Below are 21831 nucleotides of genomic sequence, written 5' to 3' on the forward strand. Positions count from 1 at the left end.
GCTCCGACTCACTGAGCCTGGCGGAGAAGCGTGGGGACGTTAGCACTAATGGGCTGCCATGCTAACGTTCCAACACTTCTCCGTGAGACCGTGAGCCCGGCTCCCGGCTCAGTTGGAGTTGGAGCGTTAGCGTGGTAGCCGGCTCCCGGCTCAGTTGGAGTTGGAGCGTTAGCGTGGTAGCCGAGTAGTGCTAACGTGAGAGTGAGTGAAAGACATTGCTAACTGCTAAACTAAGCTGGCTGTTTAGGTTTTATTTCCTCGCCCCTGTGGTGAGTGAATCTGCCTGCAGTGAAAGCGGGGCTAACCGGTGCTTCCTCCTCAGGCTCCACTTCACTCAGTTGCCTGACAGACCCGCTGCTTCTTCCCACTTTAACCTGAATAACAAACAGGAGCTAGCTGGGAGCGGCTAGCGGAGCATTAGCCGCAGCATGACCGGAGGGAAACACAACCAGTTAGCCTCCGCTAGCTTCCCAGCTAGCGGCTCTCCGTTTGGATCCAACCGGAGCACCGAGCCCTGGTTTGTTATTCAGGTTAATTGGGAAGAAGCAGCGGGTATATCAGGCAGCTGAGTGAAGCGGAGCCTGCGGAAGAAACACCGGGACTGTCTGGATGTGATAGTCCGTGCTGTGGTACTCGTCTTGCCGGCACAGACGAGGCGAGTGGGGTGGGGGGCGGTGTTGGAGAGCAGAGGTAGAGCGAGGAGTGGCTCATGACACACTTTGTTTTGCTCTACAGGCAGTGCACAACAGCGAACCTAGCGGTGAAACGATTTCGCTTATTGCCCCTTTAAACAAACAGAGAGATGAGATTTATGCATGAAGCAGGAGAGAGTCAAACAGCTGATGACACGAGTAAAAGTAAGGACAATCAAAGAATGCATCTGGAGAGGGAGGATGATTGCACTCTGGCCTTGAAATGTCTTTGTGACTAAAAGAGACGGAGAGAGACTTTTAACTCAGCTCCCTCCCCTCCAGTCCTCGCCCCGCTCTCAGCCTCCACACAAACTAGCATATTAGGGAACAATTTCATGGTGAGCAAAGGATACACCACCATCTTTACATTAGAGCACTGTTAGCCAAGTGATCAATGCTGATAGGAATTACCATAATTCCATGTGCTGTCTTGGGCAATCGTATTTCCCATTGAACACACAGCTGGAAATCAATAGTAGGACAGCTCGTTCTCTCTATATTAGCAGCATTCATCATAATAAAAGATCCACTGTTGACGGGTGTTGATGTCAAAGTCATACCCACAGGAGCTTGATTTGATTGGCTTTCCATGCCTTCATAAACTCTAATTACCATATTACAGAGCAGGAAATGGGTGATGTGTGCCACTGTTTCTTCTGTGTGTCTGCATGAGCAAGTGTGTTTGTGTGTCTGCGTCTGCCTGCGTGCACCTGTCTATGGTTTTTAATTTAACACATAATTTGACAGCATCCAAGCCCGATCAATGAAACGGCGATGCAGGCCCATAATTAAAACTCGGTATAGCTGCAAGCCTACGCTGTGTGTCTGCCTTTACACTCCATCACCTTTATCTGCACCACCGGTTCTCAGAGGCGTCAAGCATCCCGCATGGGGACTGGCTGAACATGATTAAATTAATAAATCACAGCTTGGGCATCCAGTTTACAGAGGTAAAAACACTGCGTTATTTAATATTGTGTGTCATTTTTTGAACACAGGTCACATAAAAGTGAAACACGCTCAGCAAACAAATCCAGATTGTGAGGAACAGCGCAATGGTTTCAAGTAAGTGATGAGTTAGTTACTTGGTGAAGCTCGTTTCTGACATCGAATATGTAACATTACTCGCTTAATCTGTCCGTAGAAGTAATGGCTGCTGGCATTCAAACATAGTTTCCATTACGCAAATGTCCATTACTGTCCGTTTCTATTATGTGATCTCCACTACAACTTCACATTAGAGTCCTGCGTGGGACTGTTTTATTATTACCGCTCCTGATTGCTCCCACTGGATTTTTGGCCATTACTTCCCGCTCCTGCAGTGTGTGTGTCCTACTCCTGCCTGTTCCTGAATTTTGCATGTCTGCTCCCGCCCACACTGGCAGCCTGGGGGGCTCACCGTGGCCGCCAAACGACTGTCTGTTACATTTAACGTGAGTAAATGTAATTACATATGTAATTATTGCAACCCTTATCTGCACAAATGCAAATGTTTGTAACATTCTGTGCTATTGTTTCAGGTAAATAACATTCCAGATAGGGTTATTGTTACTTCTTCTATTATCTCTCATAGAATGGACAAAGCATTTGCAACAGCTGACTTACACCTGCACACAAAGACGGCCGGTAAAGAGGCAGACTTGTTGTATTCCAACAGGTAATGGGAACTGCAGTTCATTTTTTGACTGCACCCTCCAACCTGCAGCAAAGTTAAAACTATCTGCTCCCGTGAGATTTGTGTTGAGTCCTGCAGGACCCTAATCACAGTTTTTTGAATAGATTTTATTCACTTAGTACAAATACAGGATGATTATGTGGAAAACATACAGTGATCTCAAAGGTCCAGTGTGTTGTATTCAGGGGCAACTACTGGCAGAAATGGCATATAATATTCATAGCTATGTTTTCATTAGATTATAATCACCTGAAAAAAAAAAAAAGGATTGTTGTGTTTTCATTACCTTATAAAGAGTTGTGTATATCTACATATGGAGCAGGTCCTCTTTCACAGAGCACTCCATGCTGTTCTACAGTAGCCCAGAACTGACAACCAAACCAATTGAGTTACATAATCATAATTACTTTAAAATTTTTTATGTAGAACTGCCACACCATTTACATAACAAAGATGTCTGAATGGGGCTTAATTTAATTAGCCAGTACTCTTTTAAATAATCTGTTTCTGCTTTTATCCTACTTAAGAATATACTGTATTGCAGGGTACCCAGTAAGAAGCATACTTGAAAGCAAACTGGGAATATCACCCTATCACTATGGCAAATTTGACATATTTGACAAATGTGCTTCGAGTTACGCCGGATTTCCACTGGATGTGTGTCCGTTGCGGAACGGCAGCGCTGGTTATCTGCTGCGTGCTCCACCATCCGTCAATACCCACCAGCTGCGTTTGCTGTGCGGAGCGGTGCAGCTCCGCCGAAGACATCTCGGTGCACTGCCATGATTAATATCTCCTCGTCCATGGTGTCAACGGGGTGAAATGACGTCTGAAAACCTCTGACCTGTTGACTTCAGGCCTGCCTCTGCCCATTATGTAGTTTTCAAGGTGTAGTGCAGGGAAATATGATCCGCTGTGAACACTGTGTACTTTATTTTGAAAATTAACCAGATGTTTTATTTTGTTTCTGTGCACGACTTCCTGCCCCGCACGATCTGCTCTGTGCTGAATTGCTGCGTTGTGCTCCGGCGTCCGGCAAAAATAGAAGTCCTGCGTATCTGTTGCGGAGGGCTCCGGAGTGCCGGAGCTGAGACGGAGCCGGAACGCAGCACAGCCGCAGCCGGTGGAAACACACACATTGCCTAGAACTGAATCCTATCGGCTCCGCTGCCGTGCCGGAGAGGAGACGCAACCAACACGCATCTGGTGGAAATAGGCCGGTATACATATTTCTAATGATTGCATGTTGAGTAAAAGGGTCTTGAATTTCTTAAAGCCGTGAACCAAACCACAAAGCCCTATCTTCTGATCTGAGCTCATGCTTGCAGGCTGTTAGCTCGAGAGATCAGTCCTTGCCCTACTTTCTTTCAGTGAGGTAGGTGGATAGAGGGCCAGGGGAACCAGGCAATGCGTCATCGCTGCAGTTTAGAACGAGTCTCTATGTCCCAAAAGTGGGCTAAAACATGCTTCAAATAAATCAGTGGCTCATTAAGGACTCAGTCTCTACAACCAGGCCCTCTGGGGGGATTACAGCAGTGCTGTGCCATATCTAGCAGACTAATATCTCACATACTGTGGCTGATCCTCAGAGAACAGTGGCAGGCTAAAGGTACTGCCCCACAAGAAAATGAAGTATAATTACTACAAACTTCCAGCCTGAGGGCAGGATTTAGCTCTCCCTCTGCAGGGCAAGCTCACACAAACTGGATTGAGGCTCCACATGTGCGTCTGTGAAAATTCACATTACTGTGTCATAGAATCTCTGTGCCCCTTTAATCGAGTCTCACTAACATAATTCCTCAGAGATTTCACACCAGCTTTGAAATGCAGAATCCAAAAGGTCATTAATATGGCTACAGTTATACCAGAAAATAGATTAACCAATGAAATATTCAACAGGTGCTACCCTCGCGTCCCCCGACACTCGTAAATTGATTTCCAGGGTCAAATCACACATCTTACCTATGAGCATTGTGCGTCCATCTCCTAGAGGGTAGCGCTGGTAGCGCGGCACAGCAAAGGGTGGCAACTTGTGGAAGAGAGGCTGTAATAGCGGCTCCAGTCTGGAGGCTGAAGGGTCCGAAGGGTAAAACAGGTTGAAAATCTGAGAGCAGGCTGGATGTAGCTGGCTCACTGAGGGTCACAAACACAATGGACAGGCAAATCCATTAGGGACATTGTGAAGCAGACAAGTGAAGTGTGGCTGTGCCCATGAGTATTTTGGAAATGCCACAGGTAGAATTACAAAACTCTAGATGATAATAACCTTTAATTTAGCATTTTCTAACTGTCTATGTAAGTGCTCGCCGTAAGAGGACTTTGTTCATAGCAAACTATATTAAAGAGTGGAGCAGGCAAGGGTGTAACTTTGGATTGAGAAGTGGAGGGGACACAATAACACAAGGGGTCTAGGGTGTCCACCATCAGTTTTTTATCATCAGTAATTATCTATTTATTCATTTTTTATCAGGAATAAAAAAAAAAAAATAGTTTTCTTGTAATGCAGGGGTAAAATCCAGGTTAAATTAATCAGATCCTTTTAAAAGTCGTTGATTATTCTTACTGAAAAACTTAAATGACAATCCAGCTGTGTCATTTCACTGCAGTCACATTTCAATCAATCAATGAATCAATCAAACTTTATTTCTATAGCGCCTCTTACACCGGTTAGTGCAGGCAAGTGCTTCAGGGGTAAGTGCACCTTAACAATAACAGCCCAAATGGAAAGTAAAATAACTGGAGACAAGCTGCTGTTATCTGCGAGTGCTTGTGCTCATACTGCACTCACACTCAGGCGTTGATATGAACTGCATTCTAACATAGTGAATGCTACATATGTGTTTCCAGTCTTACCCTGGACGGCAGGCAGCACAGTGCGTCTCATGGCCAGCACAAGGCCTAACGGGCAGCCCAGCAGGAAGCAGTCTGACACTTCAAAGTCAAATCGACCAGGGTTCAACACCAGGCTGGTGCCACTGCCACCACGAAGCTCCACACCCTCCTTCATCAAACTGGGGAATAGACATAGACAGGAGGAAGGCGAGTGAGGATTTTGTGAAAGTGGTTTATTCAGCAATAACGTAGTGATGATTGGGTTGTAGTAAGCATTCAAGTGCATACATCAGACTGATATGCTGCAGGTTTGCTTTGAAAGTTCTTCATATTGTTCATCACAAAAGCTGTTTTTATGAAGAATGAGGAACAAGTGAAAGCCATGAAATGTGGCTTCAGTTCAGACAGTTTTAGGATGTTATTATTCCTTTCAACAGGGGTAATCTAATTTTTTAAATGTCAATAATGTGCAAACTGAAGTTGGAAAGGCAAAAGTCTCGGTCTTGACAGAGATGAGTTAGTGTAGCTTTTGCTTTGTCCTGATTCAACCGTAGGCTGGATAGTTTTAACATTCTGGGGTCGTTGTCAGCTCTGTGCCTTTATGACTCAGCCTGTGCAGCTCTTCACTCAGCCTTCACAGGCTGCATCACGCTTACAGCTGTTTGAACAGCGTAGCCCGTCTCAGCCATGACGAGATCTCTCTGCTCTCTAGCGAGCCAACATTTCCCCATTAAGTCCTGCATGGGAGAAAGGATTAGCCGACAGTCTCCAGCCATCTTTAAAAGCCAAATCAATAGTGCTTTGATTGACTTCCGCTTCCATTTTGGTTTTTGTCTTCTCTCTCATAATGTGTCCATTCCTACCATGCTGTTAAGAAACTGTCGGTCTGTCTGTTTATCTCTCAAAATTAATTACTGATGCAAAATGCTGTCATTGTCACCGTCACGGCTGTGCCCCTTTTGTTTCTTTCCCACTTCCCCCAGGGTCTCCTATGCACCATTCTCTGTGTGTTATATAGGGTTTGTTTCATTCTCGCTCTCCCAGCTTGTGAATCCCTATTCAACCAGCACACCTACCATCAATCAGCTCATCACCCCTCCTGACCCACGGCTCACCACACACCTAGTCACATTCAGCTCAATGCCTCTTCTGCAAATCAACCCCAGCTGTCTCAGCTACTCTGGTGGAGACTTGTTTCAGGCCTCGCTAGTCCAGGTAATTCTGGGAACTGTGAAGACATTAGGCTCGTTTGAGATTAACTGCGCCTCGCCTGGAAAGTGGACGAGATCAGGCTGCTGCAGGAGGTGGTGACAAAAAGCCGCAGTCAATTCACACAGTTTCCTGACAGTTTCCAGCAGCCTTCAGTCTGCGCAGGAAGTCACAGAAACACTTGCATCCTGTTAGATCTGATTCCAGTTTATTAAAATGTTATCAGACCCATGTGTCTGCTTGTTCACAGTCTCAGATTGTTTCAGTTGTGACAGAAGAGCCTATTAAAATGCTTTGCAGGCAATCTGTAATTTCTGTTCATGTTTCAGCCTCCACTTTACATGACTTGTCGTGTACATCAGCATCACATCAATTTGCAGAGCAGATCTGTCCCCCTCAAACTACATAAATAAATTAAAAACATTAATAAACACAGAGGAGAGAAATGCAAGACAACAGCTTTCATGAAAAATCAGTCAGATATAATCAGGGCTTCACATCTGTACAGGTGTTATTTTAAGAATCCTCACATCCCACTTAACACAAACCTTTATACAATAGACTGACTACTACTAAATGTCACCATCAGCCACACAACATGTTTTCTGTTAGGAGATTAAACTTTCAAATCAAACGAAAATCTCTCCAATTAAACAAAAATAAAAAGTTAATACAAAACATCATGTGGTTGAGCGAGAGCCAGGTGTTTCCCATCATACCCTGGATCATGAAGTCGGTTGAGAGCAACTGCAGCGCCTGACTCTAAAAACCCCAGCCGCCTCAATCTCGTGAGATTATCATCGTGCACCTTTGCAAAACAACACAGCAAGTCGGAATGACTTCAGACACAAATCTCACTGGCGTGCATTGTGAGGTGATCAAGGGTAATAGATTCTGTGCAGCCCTGGCTTATCTTGAAAGAGCCTAGTAACTGTGCCTCAGGATCATCTGCCTTCCTGTCTGCCTGCCAACCCTGCTCACGCCACTCACCCTCGTCCAGCCTGGTCTGCAATCCACCATCGCCCCTCTTCTATGTGCCTCACACTCTTCTCCTCTTCACTCACTCATTCTCTGTTGACTTGCGATAAACCTCCTTAAACGTCATCATCACAGCACTCATGGGTAATCATGACACCCTCCAAACTCAGAGAAAAGTATTGGTAGTGTCTGAGTGGCTGCAGAGACAGGAACCACTGGGTAATTACTCATTACGTGAAAGGTACATGCAAAGTAGTGATGTGCATGGTGTCCCATATGCACATGTCAAAGACACCGTCTAGTACAAAATCAAGTTTTTAGTCTTGCTGACATGTCCATTTGGTGTCTTTTATATCCTTCAAGATATATAATGGGCAAAATAAGCAGTCAATGTCATTGCTGAGCATTTTTGCTAAACCTAATCTCGGCAACTTCCGTGGTATCAGAGGACAAGCCAGGCTATGTACTGTTTTTTCTTCAAGTTTAGTAAGTTCAGTTTTCACTTCAACTTGTCAGAGCTGACGATCAGCAGCAAGGTTTATCTAACATTAGCAACTCATTATCAGCCGTTTGATATGCAGTCAAGCCAGAGGCTCATGTCACCTGTTGCTGTTCACAAGCAGAAATTTGTGTGTTTGATGAGCAGAGTCGAAGGTGAGCAGGTGCGCTCCAGCTGCAGGCAAATGGCTGAGGGGTGGGACTAATTTGCATATTCATAGATTCACACATACAAAATGCTGCAAAGGTGAAGAGTTATATCTAACACGTTTTAAGGCATGAAGGGACCTCTACACTTCTAAATATGTGATGTTGATGAACAGAGATGAGTTCTTAGGAGTTTAATTGATGCCCGCAGAGGAACTTTAAATTTATTTCAACAGAAATCCATGCTCAGTGCAAGTGCACTTTTCATTCAGTGGTGTATAAATTACCTGTTGGTGTAGAAAGTGAAGTCTTATTTTTGCTGCCTGGAGGGGATAAACTTCCCTTTTTGCAGCTAAAGCATATGTCATTTAACTGCACATTGTTACCAGTATGTTAAATTAATATGAAAAAATATTCAGTGGTGGGTAGAGAACTGAAAATGTATACTAGTAAATTACATTTACTCCCATAATAGTGACTTAAGTAAAAGTAAAAAAAAAAAAAAACGTACCTTGTTGATGATTACTTAAAGCACAAGTTACTTTGCATTAATATTCTTTAGGGCAGTGGTTCCCAACTGGTGAGTCAGAGTCCAAAAGTGGGTCGCTGGTCCATTCTGAATGGACCACAAGTGACTCATTAATGTGTCAAGTTTGTGAGAAGCACACTTTATTTTGAAGTACAGTGCATTTCCAGCACAGAGCTTTTATTTTGAAGTGCTGTTTCCCGCTGTAAAGTGAGTGAATAATTGGCAGCTTCTCGACAGAGACAGCAAACTAGCTCGATGACATAACCAAACGAAAGTATGACACTGAATATATTAAAGGAAATGGCCACTTTAGAATGAAAATACAGACTTACTGACCTTCATGCCGACAAGAAGTCCAGTGTAGTTTTTTAATCCACAAAACTCGTTCGGGGTATCGGAGGATAACAGCTAGCCGGAAAAACAGCTACACTTGAAGTGCATGGAACCCACATTTTGAAAATGTAATAAAACTCAGCTAATGCATTTCAAAAACGTCAGAATGGCTCGTCCGTCATAATCCAAGTGCCCTGAAGCCGCGGCATGCAAAACTGACTTGAAAAGACTTAATTTACTCGACTTTTATAGCATCATTTCTCACCGTGGTCAGTTAGCCTGCCCTGCAGGTGTGCTGTGTTTACATGGCAACTCGCACGAGACTAGCTGATGGCTAGTGGTGGTGCTAGTTCTCGAGTCTCACGCGAGTTGCCATGTAGCGACAATAAGCAGCAGGCATGCTTGCTGCTTATTGTCGCTACAACTAAGCTAACTACATTTTGACTTGCAATATGTGCAACTTACTTCAATGTACTTGTAGAGGTTAGAAGATCAGTTTTTAAAAGTCATCTAAAAACTGTTTTTCGGGGGCCGTCACTAGCATAATGGATAGTGCTGGTGCCCCATGTACAGAGGCAATGCCTCACAGGTTCAACTCCGGCTTGCAACCCTTTGCTGCATGTCACCCCCCACTCTCTCTCACCGCATTTCACTCTGTCCTGTTCATTAAAGGCAAAAAGCCCAAAAAATAATCTTTAAAAAAAAAAAGAAAAAAAAGAAAGAAAGTGTTTTTCCGAAGGCACAGCAGGCACTTCTTTATGTAACTGTTGTCTTTTTAGATTTTGGTATATAAAAAGTGTGGCCAAATTGTCGCTGCAAGCTGCCTCTCCTCAAAACTCAACCCCCGCATTTACAGAAGACTAGTTGTAGCAAATGTATAAATGGCAAATGCAGCGAAATAATAAGTCGATTACTGGCAAAATATACTCAGCTATGGAGTAGAGGTACAGTTAAGAAAAAAGGAACCTAAAAAGTACTTGTTCTTTAGAAAAACATTTTTAGCCCATGTGCATTACTTGTAATGAGTTTCTGCCCACCCCTGCAAATATTATAGTGGCTCACTATTATTGAGTAAATGCTTGATGTGTTTTAATGAGGGATAATGGCCAATAAACACATAGCATGTAACAAAATACCCAGCCCATTACTGCAGCAGCAAATAGATCTGTGGCTGATGCCTACCTATTAAAGTATTGCAAATAGATTTCCTTGTGGCCATTAGGCATGCACAAAGCCTTTTAGGAGCTCTAACTGCACACAATCTTTTTTCTAATCACTTTAGACTAAATAGATGTCTCAATTTTGTCAGTTATGTCCATTTAGATGTTCGTTTTTTCTCCGAAGTTAGTTTTATTACCATCTGTTTGAATATCAATAAAACTGGTCAGAACACATCCCTAACAAAGACAGATTGGGGAAAGACAAGGTAAACATAAGACACGTCAGCCCCACTGCTTGCTGCACTGAGCACTCTCTCCTGGGTTCTCTTAGGTGTTGTGACTATTAGCACATGATCTCACAGCCAATACCCAGTTGGAGCCAATGCAGAGCAATCTGTATGTGAAAAGGAGTTGACGCTGCTGTAGACAGATATGCAGGAGGTCATTCTGATAGGCCGGATGATGTGTGTAAAAAATGAATTTTAATAAGCTCTCTTGTTGACTGGGAATATCCACTGGGAGGTGCAGGGGAAAAGAGCAATCCAGGAGCACAGGCAACCCTTCAAACAGCAACGTCTGGGATTAATCAGGAATGTAACAAGAAGTGAAAGGTGAGAGGTGCAACCCCACGAACACAATGTGTCATAACTGTGAACAGATGGGATCCTCTCTGCAGTGACTGTGTTAGGGCTCATTTATGCTCCCTTTACGTACGAAAATGTATACGTCCGTTTCAAACGATGTTAGCGTAGAAATACGGACGAAATGAACGCGGAGCACGGACAGAAGGCTCCGTCCGTATCCGGATCTGTATTTAATGTTGAGCATAAATGAGCCCTTAGTGTGATGGTGTAAGCCTGGTGAAGCCTGTGATTTGGAATGGGAACACTGGTTGCTTGAAGTGCATCAACATGACAGTCGGACCCCCTCCAGCCACCCCGACCCAGCTGAAATCACCCACAGCGCTTGGTCTCCCACACAAACTGGCTGGCACAGGCACAAACAGGCTATTTATAGTCCAGCAGAGGCAGGTAGGCATGCAGGGCAGTCAAGCTGCTAATATTGATAAAGAGCAGGGGCGAGACAGGGTGATACATTCCAGTAAAACCTGGATGGGGCCGCAGTGAAACATCTGGGTTATCGTATGAACCCCTTACACACTCATCAGTGATTGACAAATGCTATTTGACAGAAATGGATGACAGTATTTCTACTTTGTCTGTCTCATGTGCTCTTTTTGCCAAAGTGTGGGTGTTTGTGTGCACTACATTTTGGTTTGGGCCAAATTGTGCAAATTTAAATGCTGGAAATCATATATGAGCCGTGACACTGTGTTCATTTTTGACTTGCACAAAACACTGAATCCATTTTGCTCCAGTGCATTTCCAGATTTACCAAACTTTTGCTGTACATGGGAGGCTACGTTTGTACAAGCAACTGTTTGATTGTACCCAGTGCACAGTCTGTGTATGCCTCTCCTTTCTACACCACCCATTGTTGTAAAAAAAAAAAAAAGCAGTCTGATTTTGATTATAGGCTTTTTTCTTTGCATGTATTGTATTGTGTGTGAATGAATGTGTGTGTTAATGTATTTTAAGCTATGTTTACAATGAAAAGAAAAGCTGTTGGTTTTTGCACCGAAGTCACACAAGGTCGCTTTCTTTAAGGAGAATAAATAAAAACATGGCATGCATTTTGCCTTTGAACGCCTTTTGAAATCCTTTTGACATTTCTAGTCTGATCGGAGCTTACTGGAGCTTTTTCTTACTCAGAGTATTGTAAATTCTAACCATAACTGTAGAAAGAAATATGCAGGTTTTCCAAGTGGCAAATGTGGGTATATTGCAAAGGGTAAAGTTGTATTTGTAATTCTATGTCATGACACTCATATATAAGGTGATATATGAAATTTGATACGACAGTTAGTTCAGACCAAGCAATTTAATTGGACAAGAGGCATTCCATGAGTCCTGATATACAGTATAACAGCACTGAGACTTTTAACTATGCATAAAGATTATGTTAACTGTTAATTAGCCTACATTAAGGGTCGTCGTAGCAAACTTTGCACCGCAATGAGGAACATATTTCTAGAAATAACATCTGAGTTAAATAATGAGTGGTCATCAGAAAAGGACGAAGGGATGGAAAAAATCTCCAGGTATGCTCATATGGCATCAGATGACAACACAACATAGCTGATGAAGCTGTTAACTCATCAGCATCACACGTATGCCAACAAAGCAACTGACAGCAGACTCTTATTTCACTGGTCACACGATAAATGGAAACCTACAGATAAATTGTACATGATACAAAAGGCCCGTTTCCATTGCAGGAACTTTGGGGTAAATTTACGGGGCCGGGACCGTTGATGCGTGTCTCCACCGCAGGAACCACCCCCGAAGGACAGAGTTCCAGAACTTTTACAGGGGCTAAACAAGTCCCTGCCTCGGGGTAGGTACCCAGAACGGCCCCGATAAACTCCTGGCTGGGGCTTGGGGGTTACTTGGTGCTGATTGGATATACTCAGGGCGGAATGTGACGTCATCAGAAAGCAACAAAATAGCCGGCATTTTAAAAACTCAGCAGACGAGGGTTAGCTCGTTCATAGCTTCCGCCGCCATGTAAACAAACTCAATAACCGGTCCATGAAAAACATATTTTTTCCGGCGGATATCTTAGTTACAACATGATTGAGCTAGCAAAGCAGTTTTGTGTTGCTATGTGTGGTATGTATTCAGTTTTGTTCCTTTTCTCAAGAATTTTGGACTGATGCTGCTCTACTGATTTTCTCAGCTTTTAATACACTGACACCAATATCAGAAGAAATGGTCTTGTTTCTGAGCTGTAATATAGAGGTACAAAATATTAACTGTGCTCTCAAAGCCATCTGTCTCACTGGCAAGTTTCACATTCATAAATCTAGAATCACTCAGACTAAACCTAACATAAATTTATTTCGTATCGAATTACAATATCTCTTTGCCTCTGTCTCCAAAATAACTAAAAACAATAAAGTTTTTAAGACCTCTCAAATAATTGGTAAAATCCTATGTATTGAATGATCTAAATGTGTGATATATAACAAAACTGATCAGGCTGTTCGGCATATGGTATAGTTTTTCCCTCGTACACCTTATTGTTGGTACATGTTTTCTTTCCTTATGTTCTTAGCATATTAGTTATTTTCTGTTCTTTTTGGTCAATTTTATGTTCCTTTTGGTTATGTCATTTTACATGTTATTAATGTCTTTTTGAAGGATGTTGCAGAGCAGCAACATGTTAATCAACAATACGTTGTTATAAATACACATCCAATGATCTGTAATATGTTGGTATAATTGCACTTAATGTAATGCAATGTCAAGTCTATTAATAAAGGATTAAGGAAAAAAAATAAAAAAATTATTCAGTTTTGGGAAATCACGATGTCTAGAAAGCATCAGTGGCTGCAGCTGACAGGGACAGCTAACAGCAGCAGCAAAGCTAACATCAGGACGTCATCTGTTAAAAGCCTCCCGTTGTCGGAAACGACATGAAACTACTCCAGTTAGCTCAATTATGTTGTAACTAAGACATCTGCTGGAAAAAATATTTTTTTCACGGGCCACTTTGTGAGTTTAGTGAGTTATAACAGACACCGCTATCGGCTAACAGCTAACAGCTAACAGCGTCCCTACGCCACTACGTCGCCACGGTCAAAATGGTCGCGCAACGATTATATCACATCCAGAGCCCGGTAACTTTACAGGAACCTTCCTCCTACTCCGCTCTCTCAGTGGAGACACGGCGGTTGAGAGGGCCGAGCGAGAGGACGTTCCTGTAGTAGTTCCTGCCTCCCAAATAGTACCAGGAACTTCTTCAGTGGAAATGGGCCTAAAGTAGCTGTCCTGTGGTAACATGTAGATACACAAAGTAGCATGCTAGTATGCAGGAATGTTTGTGTGTTGGCTGGCAACAGTCCAGTTGCTAAACTATTTGTGCTGGTGGAGCCAAATAAATAGTTAACTGAACATGTAAATCATAACCTGTTGCCACTTTTACTGTTAATAAATGACACAATGTAGAACTGTTGTATAAAAGAAATACCACACTCAAGGTCGTGCTGTGCACAACAGCACGACCTTGAGTGTCTTATTGCTTAAACAAAGAAAATCAATTCAGAAAGTTTCAATTGCTAAAAAAAACAGAGATGAATGTCTGTTTTTGGATAATCAAGCAAATGCCTGAAAAATCCAAGTACTTCACAGTAATGATGCAAATTCCTATAGAAAAATCCAACATAACCATTAATCATAAACAATGAATCCCACTTATTGATTTTTCAACATAACCTTTAATGGCCTGATACATCCAGAGATAGCAACTGGATAGATACCTTGATATAAACAGCATGTCACGGTTTTTGCTGCTACAGTCAACTAAATATATTGCCTTACAGTATATGTTGTCATACCATAAAACCCTTGTGTGGGGGTAAATTCATGTGTGCTGCCTCACCTGGAAAAAAAGCTGTGCTGGCCTGTGGACGAGGTGTCTCCATCATATGAGTCACTCTGCTTACGGCTGAGCGGCAGCCCGCTCTGGCTGTGTCCTTCATTGGGGGCAGAGATATCGATGTTGCTCTTACTGAGCCTCTTGCTGGAACTCAGACCCAGGCTGGACTCCCCGAGCAGGCCTGAGTTATCCTGAGAGGACAGAGGAGAGTGTGGAACATACTGTAAAGCCTCAAAGCAGTGAAGGCACCAGAAAATAAAACCTCATCCAACAGGAGTTGATGAGTGTTCCCAGGCATGCACCGAAAAAACATACCTGTGAAGGAGTGAATCTTTTTAGGTGTGAGGGGATTTGCATAGCAAAGGGGAGGGGAGGAGTGTGAGGGAGCAACAGACAGAAAGTGCGGATCATGTGACATTTAGCAGGAGCAAAATCAAATTATAAGATGCTTCAAGAGGGCAATCCAGCACAAACATTATGATGAATATGCTACATGCACATCACAGTAAAAGCTAAAAATGGTGCCTGGAAAAACTCAGATGCCCATCAGATTACCCACACACACAATTTTTATTTACACCTTTCACGTATGAGACTTCTGAAAACACAGTGCCAAGGACTTTGCCTCTTGTGTTCAGTGACATTTCTAAAGGCTGTCTTGATAGAAGTGTTGTGCTGAAAAACTGACAGGAAATAGACATAGCAAAGGTGACTGCTGTGTTTTGATAGTCTCTGTTCATTCACTAGTGCAGACAATGGTGCCACATAGACACGCTTTTGACAGTTAGCTCCGCTAATGATGAAATACGCATAATTTTGATTAGTTGCAGTGATCTCTTAATCATGTATCAACTGTAAAATTTTCCTTCACTATAGTCTCCCGAACCCAGTACGGGTTTATGTATCATTATCATCCTCATCCAACCCAATCACCAGAGCAAATGTTTTAGCTAACCAGAATATGTTGCATTTGCACGTTGTTATGTAGCAGATACGTTAAAACGTTTCAACAATGTTGTGGTTAACAATTGGTTATGGTTAGGAAAACATTATGTTTTGACTTAAGATACCCGGTTTTAGGGGCACAATAGCTGCACGAAAAGCAGCTGAAACAAAACAACTGCTTTTTGTGCCACTGTCCTAGCAGGAAATGCAATGATGTCTCTGTAAAAAAACAACTGCTTTTCATGGCACTATCTCTGCTGAGAGGTTGCTACAAAACCTCCACATATGGAGCCTAAAAAGTAGCTGGAGAAACACAGATGGGTTGCTACAAAACATCTATGTTAGGAGCCTTAAAATCCACTAGAAAAAATACAAATGGGCTGCTCCAAAACACCTATTTTGGAGCCTCAAAAGCTGATGGAAAACAGATTGATAACTACAAAACGATGACTTAAGGAGCCTGAAAAGCTAATGGAAAAACACAGAGGGGTCTTACAAAATACCCATGTTTGGAGCCTGAAAAGCCAATGGAAAAACATAGACAGGTTGCTACAAAACATCCACATATGGAGCCTAAAAAGCAGCTGGAGAAACACAGACAGGTCACTACAAAACGATGATGTTAGAGCCTAAAATTCCACTGGAAAAATAGAGACGGGTTGCTCCAAAACATCTTTTTTGGAACCTCAAAAGCTGATGGAAAACAGATTGATAACTACAAAACAATGACGTTAGGAGCCTGAAAAGCCTACGGAAAAACACAGAGGGGTCTTACAAAATACCCATGTTTGGAGCCTGAAAAGCCAATGGAAAAACTTAAGACAGGTTGCTACAAAACATCCACATATGGAGCCTAAAAAGCAGCTGGAGAAACACAGATGGGTCGCTACAAAACAATGACGTTAGGAGCCTGAAAAGCCAATGGAAAAAACATAGACAGGTTGCTACAAAAACCCCTTGTTCAGAGCCTAAAAAGCTGATGGAAACAATGAGCAATGACTCGCTAAAACACGACCAGTGCTGCTGTTTATTGGTCTTGACCAGTAGCCTGCAGCTTGGCAGGCAATTCGCCAAGGTGACACACCATCCAATACCCCCTCCACCTCTTGATGATAAAGTCAGCTTATATACTACATCACTTTAGAAATGTGAATGAATGTGCAAATGTTTCATACATTGAAGGGGCTGCATCAGCATAATATCATCGATGTAACAGTGAGCTCCTACCTTCAGGCTCTCAGTGCTGTTGTTCCTGCTGCTGTTGTTGGGGCTGCCAGGCCTCTGGTGGTTACTGAAGCACAAAGCGTCAAAACACAGCACACCTCCCACACAGTCGCCCATCAGGCATACCTACTCGGGAGAATATATAATTTAGACAGCCTCCACATATGGTGCACTCAGTCAGTGAAGGACTTTGCAAGAGGACAATTTGAGAGATGATGAAGAAATGACATATTTCACAGGGCAGGACGGCATGACACTCGCTGTCTCCCAGTTCAATAGGACACAGTATGTACAATATACTGACTGTCTTAGGAGAAAAAGTTTTGTAGGTGTGATGCAATGTGTTAATCAGTATACGAGAAAAGAAAAGAATGTCTTTCTAAAAATGTAATTCTTATTTTTTGTTGTCCTACGCTGTATCGTCCAGGAGTTGTCATCACCATTCGCAATTTACTGAGCTGTCAGCAGCTCCTCCATTTCCCATGCGGATTGCATTGTGGGACATCAACAGCACACTCACATATCAAGTGTTTTTTTTTTCCTGCCATGTTCACAACATATCATTCAGACTGTAATTACGAGCAGCCACGAGGGAAAACGGTTCATGTATGGCCTCTGTAATTCCAAGTCAGACATAGCGCGAATTTCTGACAGCTACATCTCTCACTAGTTGGAAAGACCTACAAAGGGGTCATTTCAGGGAACTAAAATGGGTTTTAGTCAGAATAAAGAAAGGTTTTTCTGTTGTTCCAATTCTGCCAGCATTGGCATTGACTTCATGAGCGTGCATGCTTTTTAAAATTATCCTTACATGTGTCACTTTTGCAGTGAAGATGCTCCAAACACAACTCTTTGCTTTTTTCTTTAAGTGGCGTGTCAATCGATATGACTGCGACTGCAACAGCAGCCAATAAATAATTACAAATCACAAGTGTTGGAGTGAAAATTCCCTCAGCTGATTATATTAAAGGTAATTACACATTGACAGATTTGTAGAGAAAATACTGCAAAGTAATTAGAGGACAAGGGTTGACTTTAATCGTCTTAATGAGCAAACCAAGTTGTAGAAATGAAGTGGGAAGGGGAAGACTTACACATATCTACATTACATAGCAGCACATAAAGTAAGTACACAAAGTATCAACCTATCACAACCAATATATCCATTGGAAAGAGCCAATCAAGAATAAAAGGCATTGGTATAATTACCTTTATTGTAGTAAACTGTTGGGGATATTAACTTGTTGATTGGCATCAGGATTATATTGACCAGTATGTCTCAATAATGTGCTTTGAAGGCCTGAGAATCTGAGGGGTTTCATTCAAACAAGCTGCAGCTGAACTGCAGCAGCTGATTAAAAAAAAATATGAAGCAAAGAAAAACAACAATTATTTGTTGGAAACTGCCATTAAAGTTGATGAGCCTTTTAAAATACACTAGCAGAACTAATGTTATTATTACTTATAAAGCCAACAGAAGTTTTGTCCAACATTCCGAACCTACAGTAATGCTGTGAAACTACACTCACTTATGAAAAGCCGTCGCATGGATCATTACCTCTCTAGAAAATACATCTTGTTTCAAAGAGCATAGTAGTTGTTATGTACAAGAGAGTGAAAAGTGGTCCGCTTAAACAACAGACATCTGGAGCCCTCTGAGGGCATGAGCGCTAACAGATTACACGGCCCACTCAAAAGCAATCTGTACTTCCTTTGACAATCATTGACTTCTATTAAAGTGCCTACAGCTCATTATTCAAAGATGAGAAACTCGAGTGAACGAGTTCTCCGCTCCTCTCCAACCACGAGAAGTTTAATACAGACCTGACCCGTGAATCCCTGGCCATCCTCCGACTGCAGGAAGTTGCGGTAGACCTGGTTGGCTCGGGCAATCACGGTCGCCACGGCATCCTGGTAGCGAGGTGAGACGATAGCGAGGAGGGGGAGAGCAGCAAGGGGCAGGTGGTCCACGCTACTGGACACACAGCTCTCGTCATAGCTGTATGGGTTCAGACTGGAAGAGGAAGAAGAGGGGGATGAAAGGGTGAAAAGGGAGGTACAGTATGAAAAACCACAACAGAATGCATAATCAATTAATGTCTGAAGACAGTCTTTGAACTTTGAAAAATGGCACTAATGCACAGTAACTTCCATTTAAATTAATATAATGTTCACTGAATTAGGTTCATGATGTTGACAATCAAAGTAAATCAAATAAAGTAGATAAATAAAAGTAAATAAAATCAATGTCTTTATGTCTCATTCAATCTGTTCATGATGCACTCTATCTGATTTGAGGCAAGGCTTTCCCACAATGCTACTGTGTGTGTGTGTGTGTGTGTGTGTGTGTGTGTGTGTGTACAAGCAAGATAAGAAGAAAAGGGATGTTATCTTAAGGAATAAAACAGAGGCCAATCTGCAGAGGTAACAGCAATAAGAGCAGAGTCTTTTTGTCTTTACTGCTTAGTAGACATTAATGGATGTGTGTGTATTTTGCTCGTGTGTGTCACAATGACAGTGCAGATGCAGCTCAAGCAGAACACTTTATGTAGCATGGGGAATCAGTAAAAGATGGCATTGCCCTGCACTCTCTCCTTGAGCCGCAGTGTCAACCCTATCATCATCCATCAGATACTCTGCTTACAGGAAGAAGCACCAAAGCCACATCAAGGCTGAAATATGTCAGAAACCATGGACACCTCACTGCACAGAGGGGTACAACCTTTCTGAAGAAATAAGGGCTGACAGTTCTCATGCTGGTGCAAAAATTGTATATAATGCAACTTCTTGGGAGGGACACAATACTGCTTAGATTACAAGACCAATAATAATTCCATCTGTTCCATATAATCATTAGATAAATAGATAAGTGATCTATTTAACCTAGCTTAACACCAAAACTAAAAGTAAGTAAAGGAAAGGGCAGCCTGGCCATGAAAACACCAAAACCAACAATTCGAAATCTGTCTTTCAATACTTTAAAACTCCCATAATAACTGTCTGTGGCACCATGCCCATTCGCTCCTATTGACATGTAAAGTCACTTTTATTTATAGCCTTAAATCGGCCTTTCTCACAGCCGACATTTGGACTTTGGAAAAACACAGGTGTCACTAATAACACTAACAATGGCGCTGTTCTACTCAGGTGATCCAGTGAAGAGTGACGGTGACCAGTAGCCTGTGTGAAAAAATAGCTGCTAAATGGTATTCAGCCATCGTTAATTTCATTATTCACACCTGTGCTTTTCTACTATGACAAGTCAAAATGTCTTTCGTGAAAAAGGCCTATCACATCCACAGAGGGCTTCCCCCTCCGTGCCCAGATCCTTAAATTGGAATAAGGACAAAAAGGACACAAATGACTTTGATTATTTTGTTCCAATGCATTGTTCTGCTGGGAAACCTTTGGTTCTGGCATTCATGTGGATACCACCTGACATGTTCCACCCACTGAAACACCGTTGCAGACCAAGTACCCCCCCTCATGGCAACAGTACTCCCCAATGGCAGTCCCCCCCCCCCCCAGCAGGAAAATGCACCATGCCACACTGCAAAGATCGCTCAATAATGGCCCAAGGAATGTGACAATGACCTCAAAGTGTCAACCTGGCCTCCAAATGCACCAGATCCCAATCTGAATGAGCATCTGTGGCACGTGCCATTAACCCACCTCCCGACCCACTGGACTACATGGATCTGCCGCCAGCGCACTGATGCCAGACACCACAGGACACTCCCAGAGATCCTGTGTCCATGCCTTGACAGGTCAGAGCCAAGTCCGATCCAAGGAGGCCCCACCTTGGATTAGGGGCACATCTGGGGCACCGGCACATCACAAGAATCCTTGAGCAGATTGGGACCTGGGAAATTTAGAAGCCAGGTTGACACCTTGAGCTTCTTGTCATGGTCCACAGGCCATTTCTAAACAGTTTTTGCAGTGTGACATGGTGCATTATCCTGCCGGGGGGCCACTGCCATTGGGAAGTACTGTTGCCAAGAGGGGGGGTACTTTGTCTGCAACAGTGTTTGAGTGGGTGCAACAGGTGGCATCCACATTTTTTTAAGGACAGGCAAAACAGGCAAAAGTAGCAAACGTTTTTAGCAGAAAAATAATTGTTATTTTTTGCCTTTTAATGGGATGTAGTGACGATTATAAAATAACAAAATCAGAATATCACCAGCCAAGTGAAACAAAAAGTACTTAAGAATCTCAGGCATTGAAGCTCATTAGCTAATGAAGAACACCTGGGCCCAGGGGTCTCGTTATCTTCAGTTAAGTTACTGTCTCTGCACACTTTCCACTTCCAGCAAAGCCCTGGTAAATCTTGGAAGTACGGTAGCCAACAAGATACAGCCTGGAAATAAAATAGTTTGGGAAATGTCTGCAGGTGTATGTTATATCTTTGTTGTCTTAGTCTTTGTTTCTGTTAGCTCATGTACTATTACAACCATCTACACATATGGTAAATTAAAGTGTATACAACAGTGAACACTTGAATTAACCTGTTTAATGCCCTGTGTTTTGTTGTACGGGACAGGATAATGACAATAAGATTGAACTGAATCTAAACATATTCTGGGCCACTCTATCTCAGCTGAAAGAGATTAAATTAATTCAATCTTTTTATCTAAGCTAAATAAACAAATAAGGAAATGTCCCAAAATGGGTGAGATGCTCTTGTCTTTCTGCTAATGTGATGAGCATGATTTATTGGTACGTCCAGTAACAGCAAGCATGCCTATTGTGCCTCTGGGGATTTAAGAAGTTCCTTTAATTAGAGCCAAACATTGTGTTGCCATGGCCACAATACCCCATGCAAGAAAATGAAAATATTTCATCTAGTCTCTGAACAATTGGGAGCAACTTAATGTTCCTTCACTGACTGTGAATGTCCCGTTGTATATTCAAATCAAGCCATTTACTTGATTGCTTACACTGATTGCGTGATTGTGTAAATCTTCTCATTATATTCCTGTTTTCAGGACCAAAGGATCTCCAATTATCCAGATTAAACTGCAAGTTTGAGAACTTTTCCTAAAAAAATCTTTTATCTATTAATCTATTATTAATCTTCTATTTATCTATTATCTATGCTTTCTAGTTACA

The 21831-nt window shown here is 42.4% G+C and overlaps 1 protein-coding gene across 4 annotated transcripts in view; it reads right to left on the reverse strand.

Annotated features, from left to right (window-relative positions):
* Positions 1-21831, reverse strand: part of pitpnm3 (PITPNM family member 3) — a 129329-nt gene that overhangs the window by 25440 nt on the left and 82058 nt on the right. For all 4 annotated transcript variants that reach the window (XM_050060243.1, XM_050060258.1, XM_050060236.1 and 1 more), the window contains exons 7-11: positions 18547-18736; positions 16726-16848; positions 14557-14744; positions 5221-5378; positions 4330-4500 (exon numbers count right to left, since the gene is read on the reverse strand). In XM_050060243.1, the coding sequence (XP_049916200.1) occupies positions 4330-4500; positions 5221-5378; positions 14557-14744; positions 16726-16848; positions 18547-18736 (830 nt within the window). The remainder of the gene's footprint in view (positions 1-4329; positions 4501-5220; positions 5379-14556; positions 14745-16725; positions 16849-18546; positions 18737-21831) is intronic.

The sequence above is a fragment of the Epinephelus moara genome, chromosome 2, assembly GCF_006386435.1.
Source record: "Epinephelus moara isolate mb chromosome 2, YSFRI_EMoa_1.0, whole genome shotgun sequence".
Taxonomy (NCBI): Eukaryota; Metazoa; Chordata; class Actinopteri; order Perciformes; family Serranidae; genus Epinephelus; species Epinephelus moara.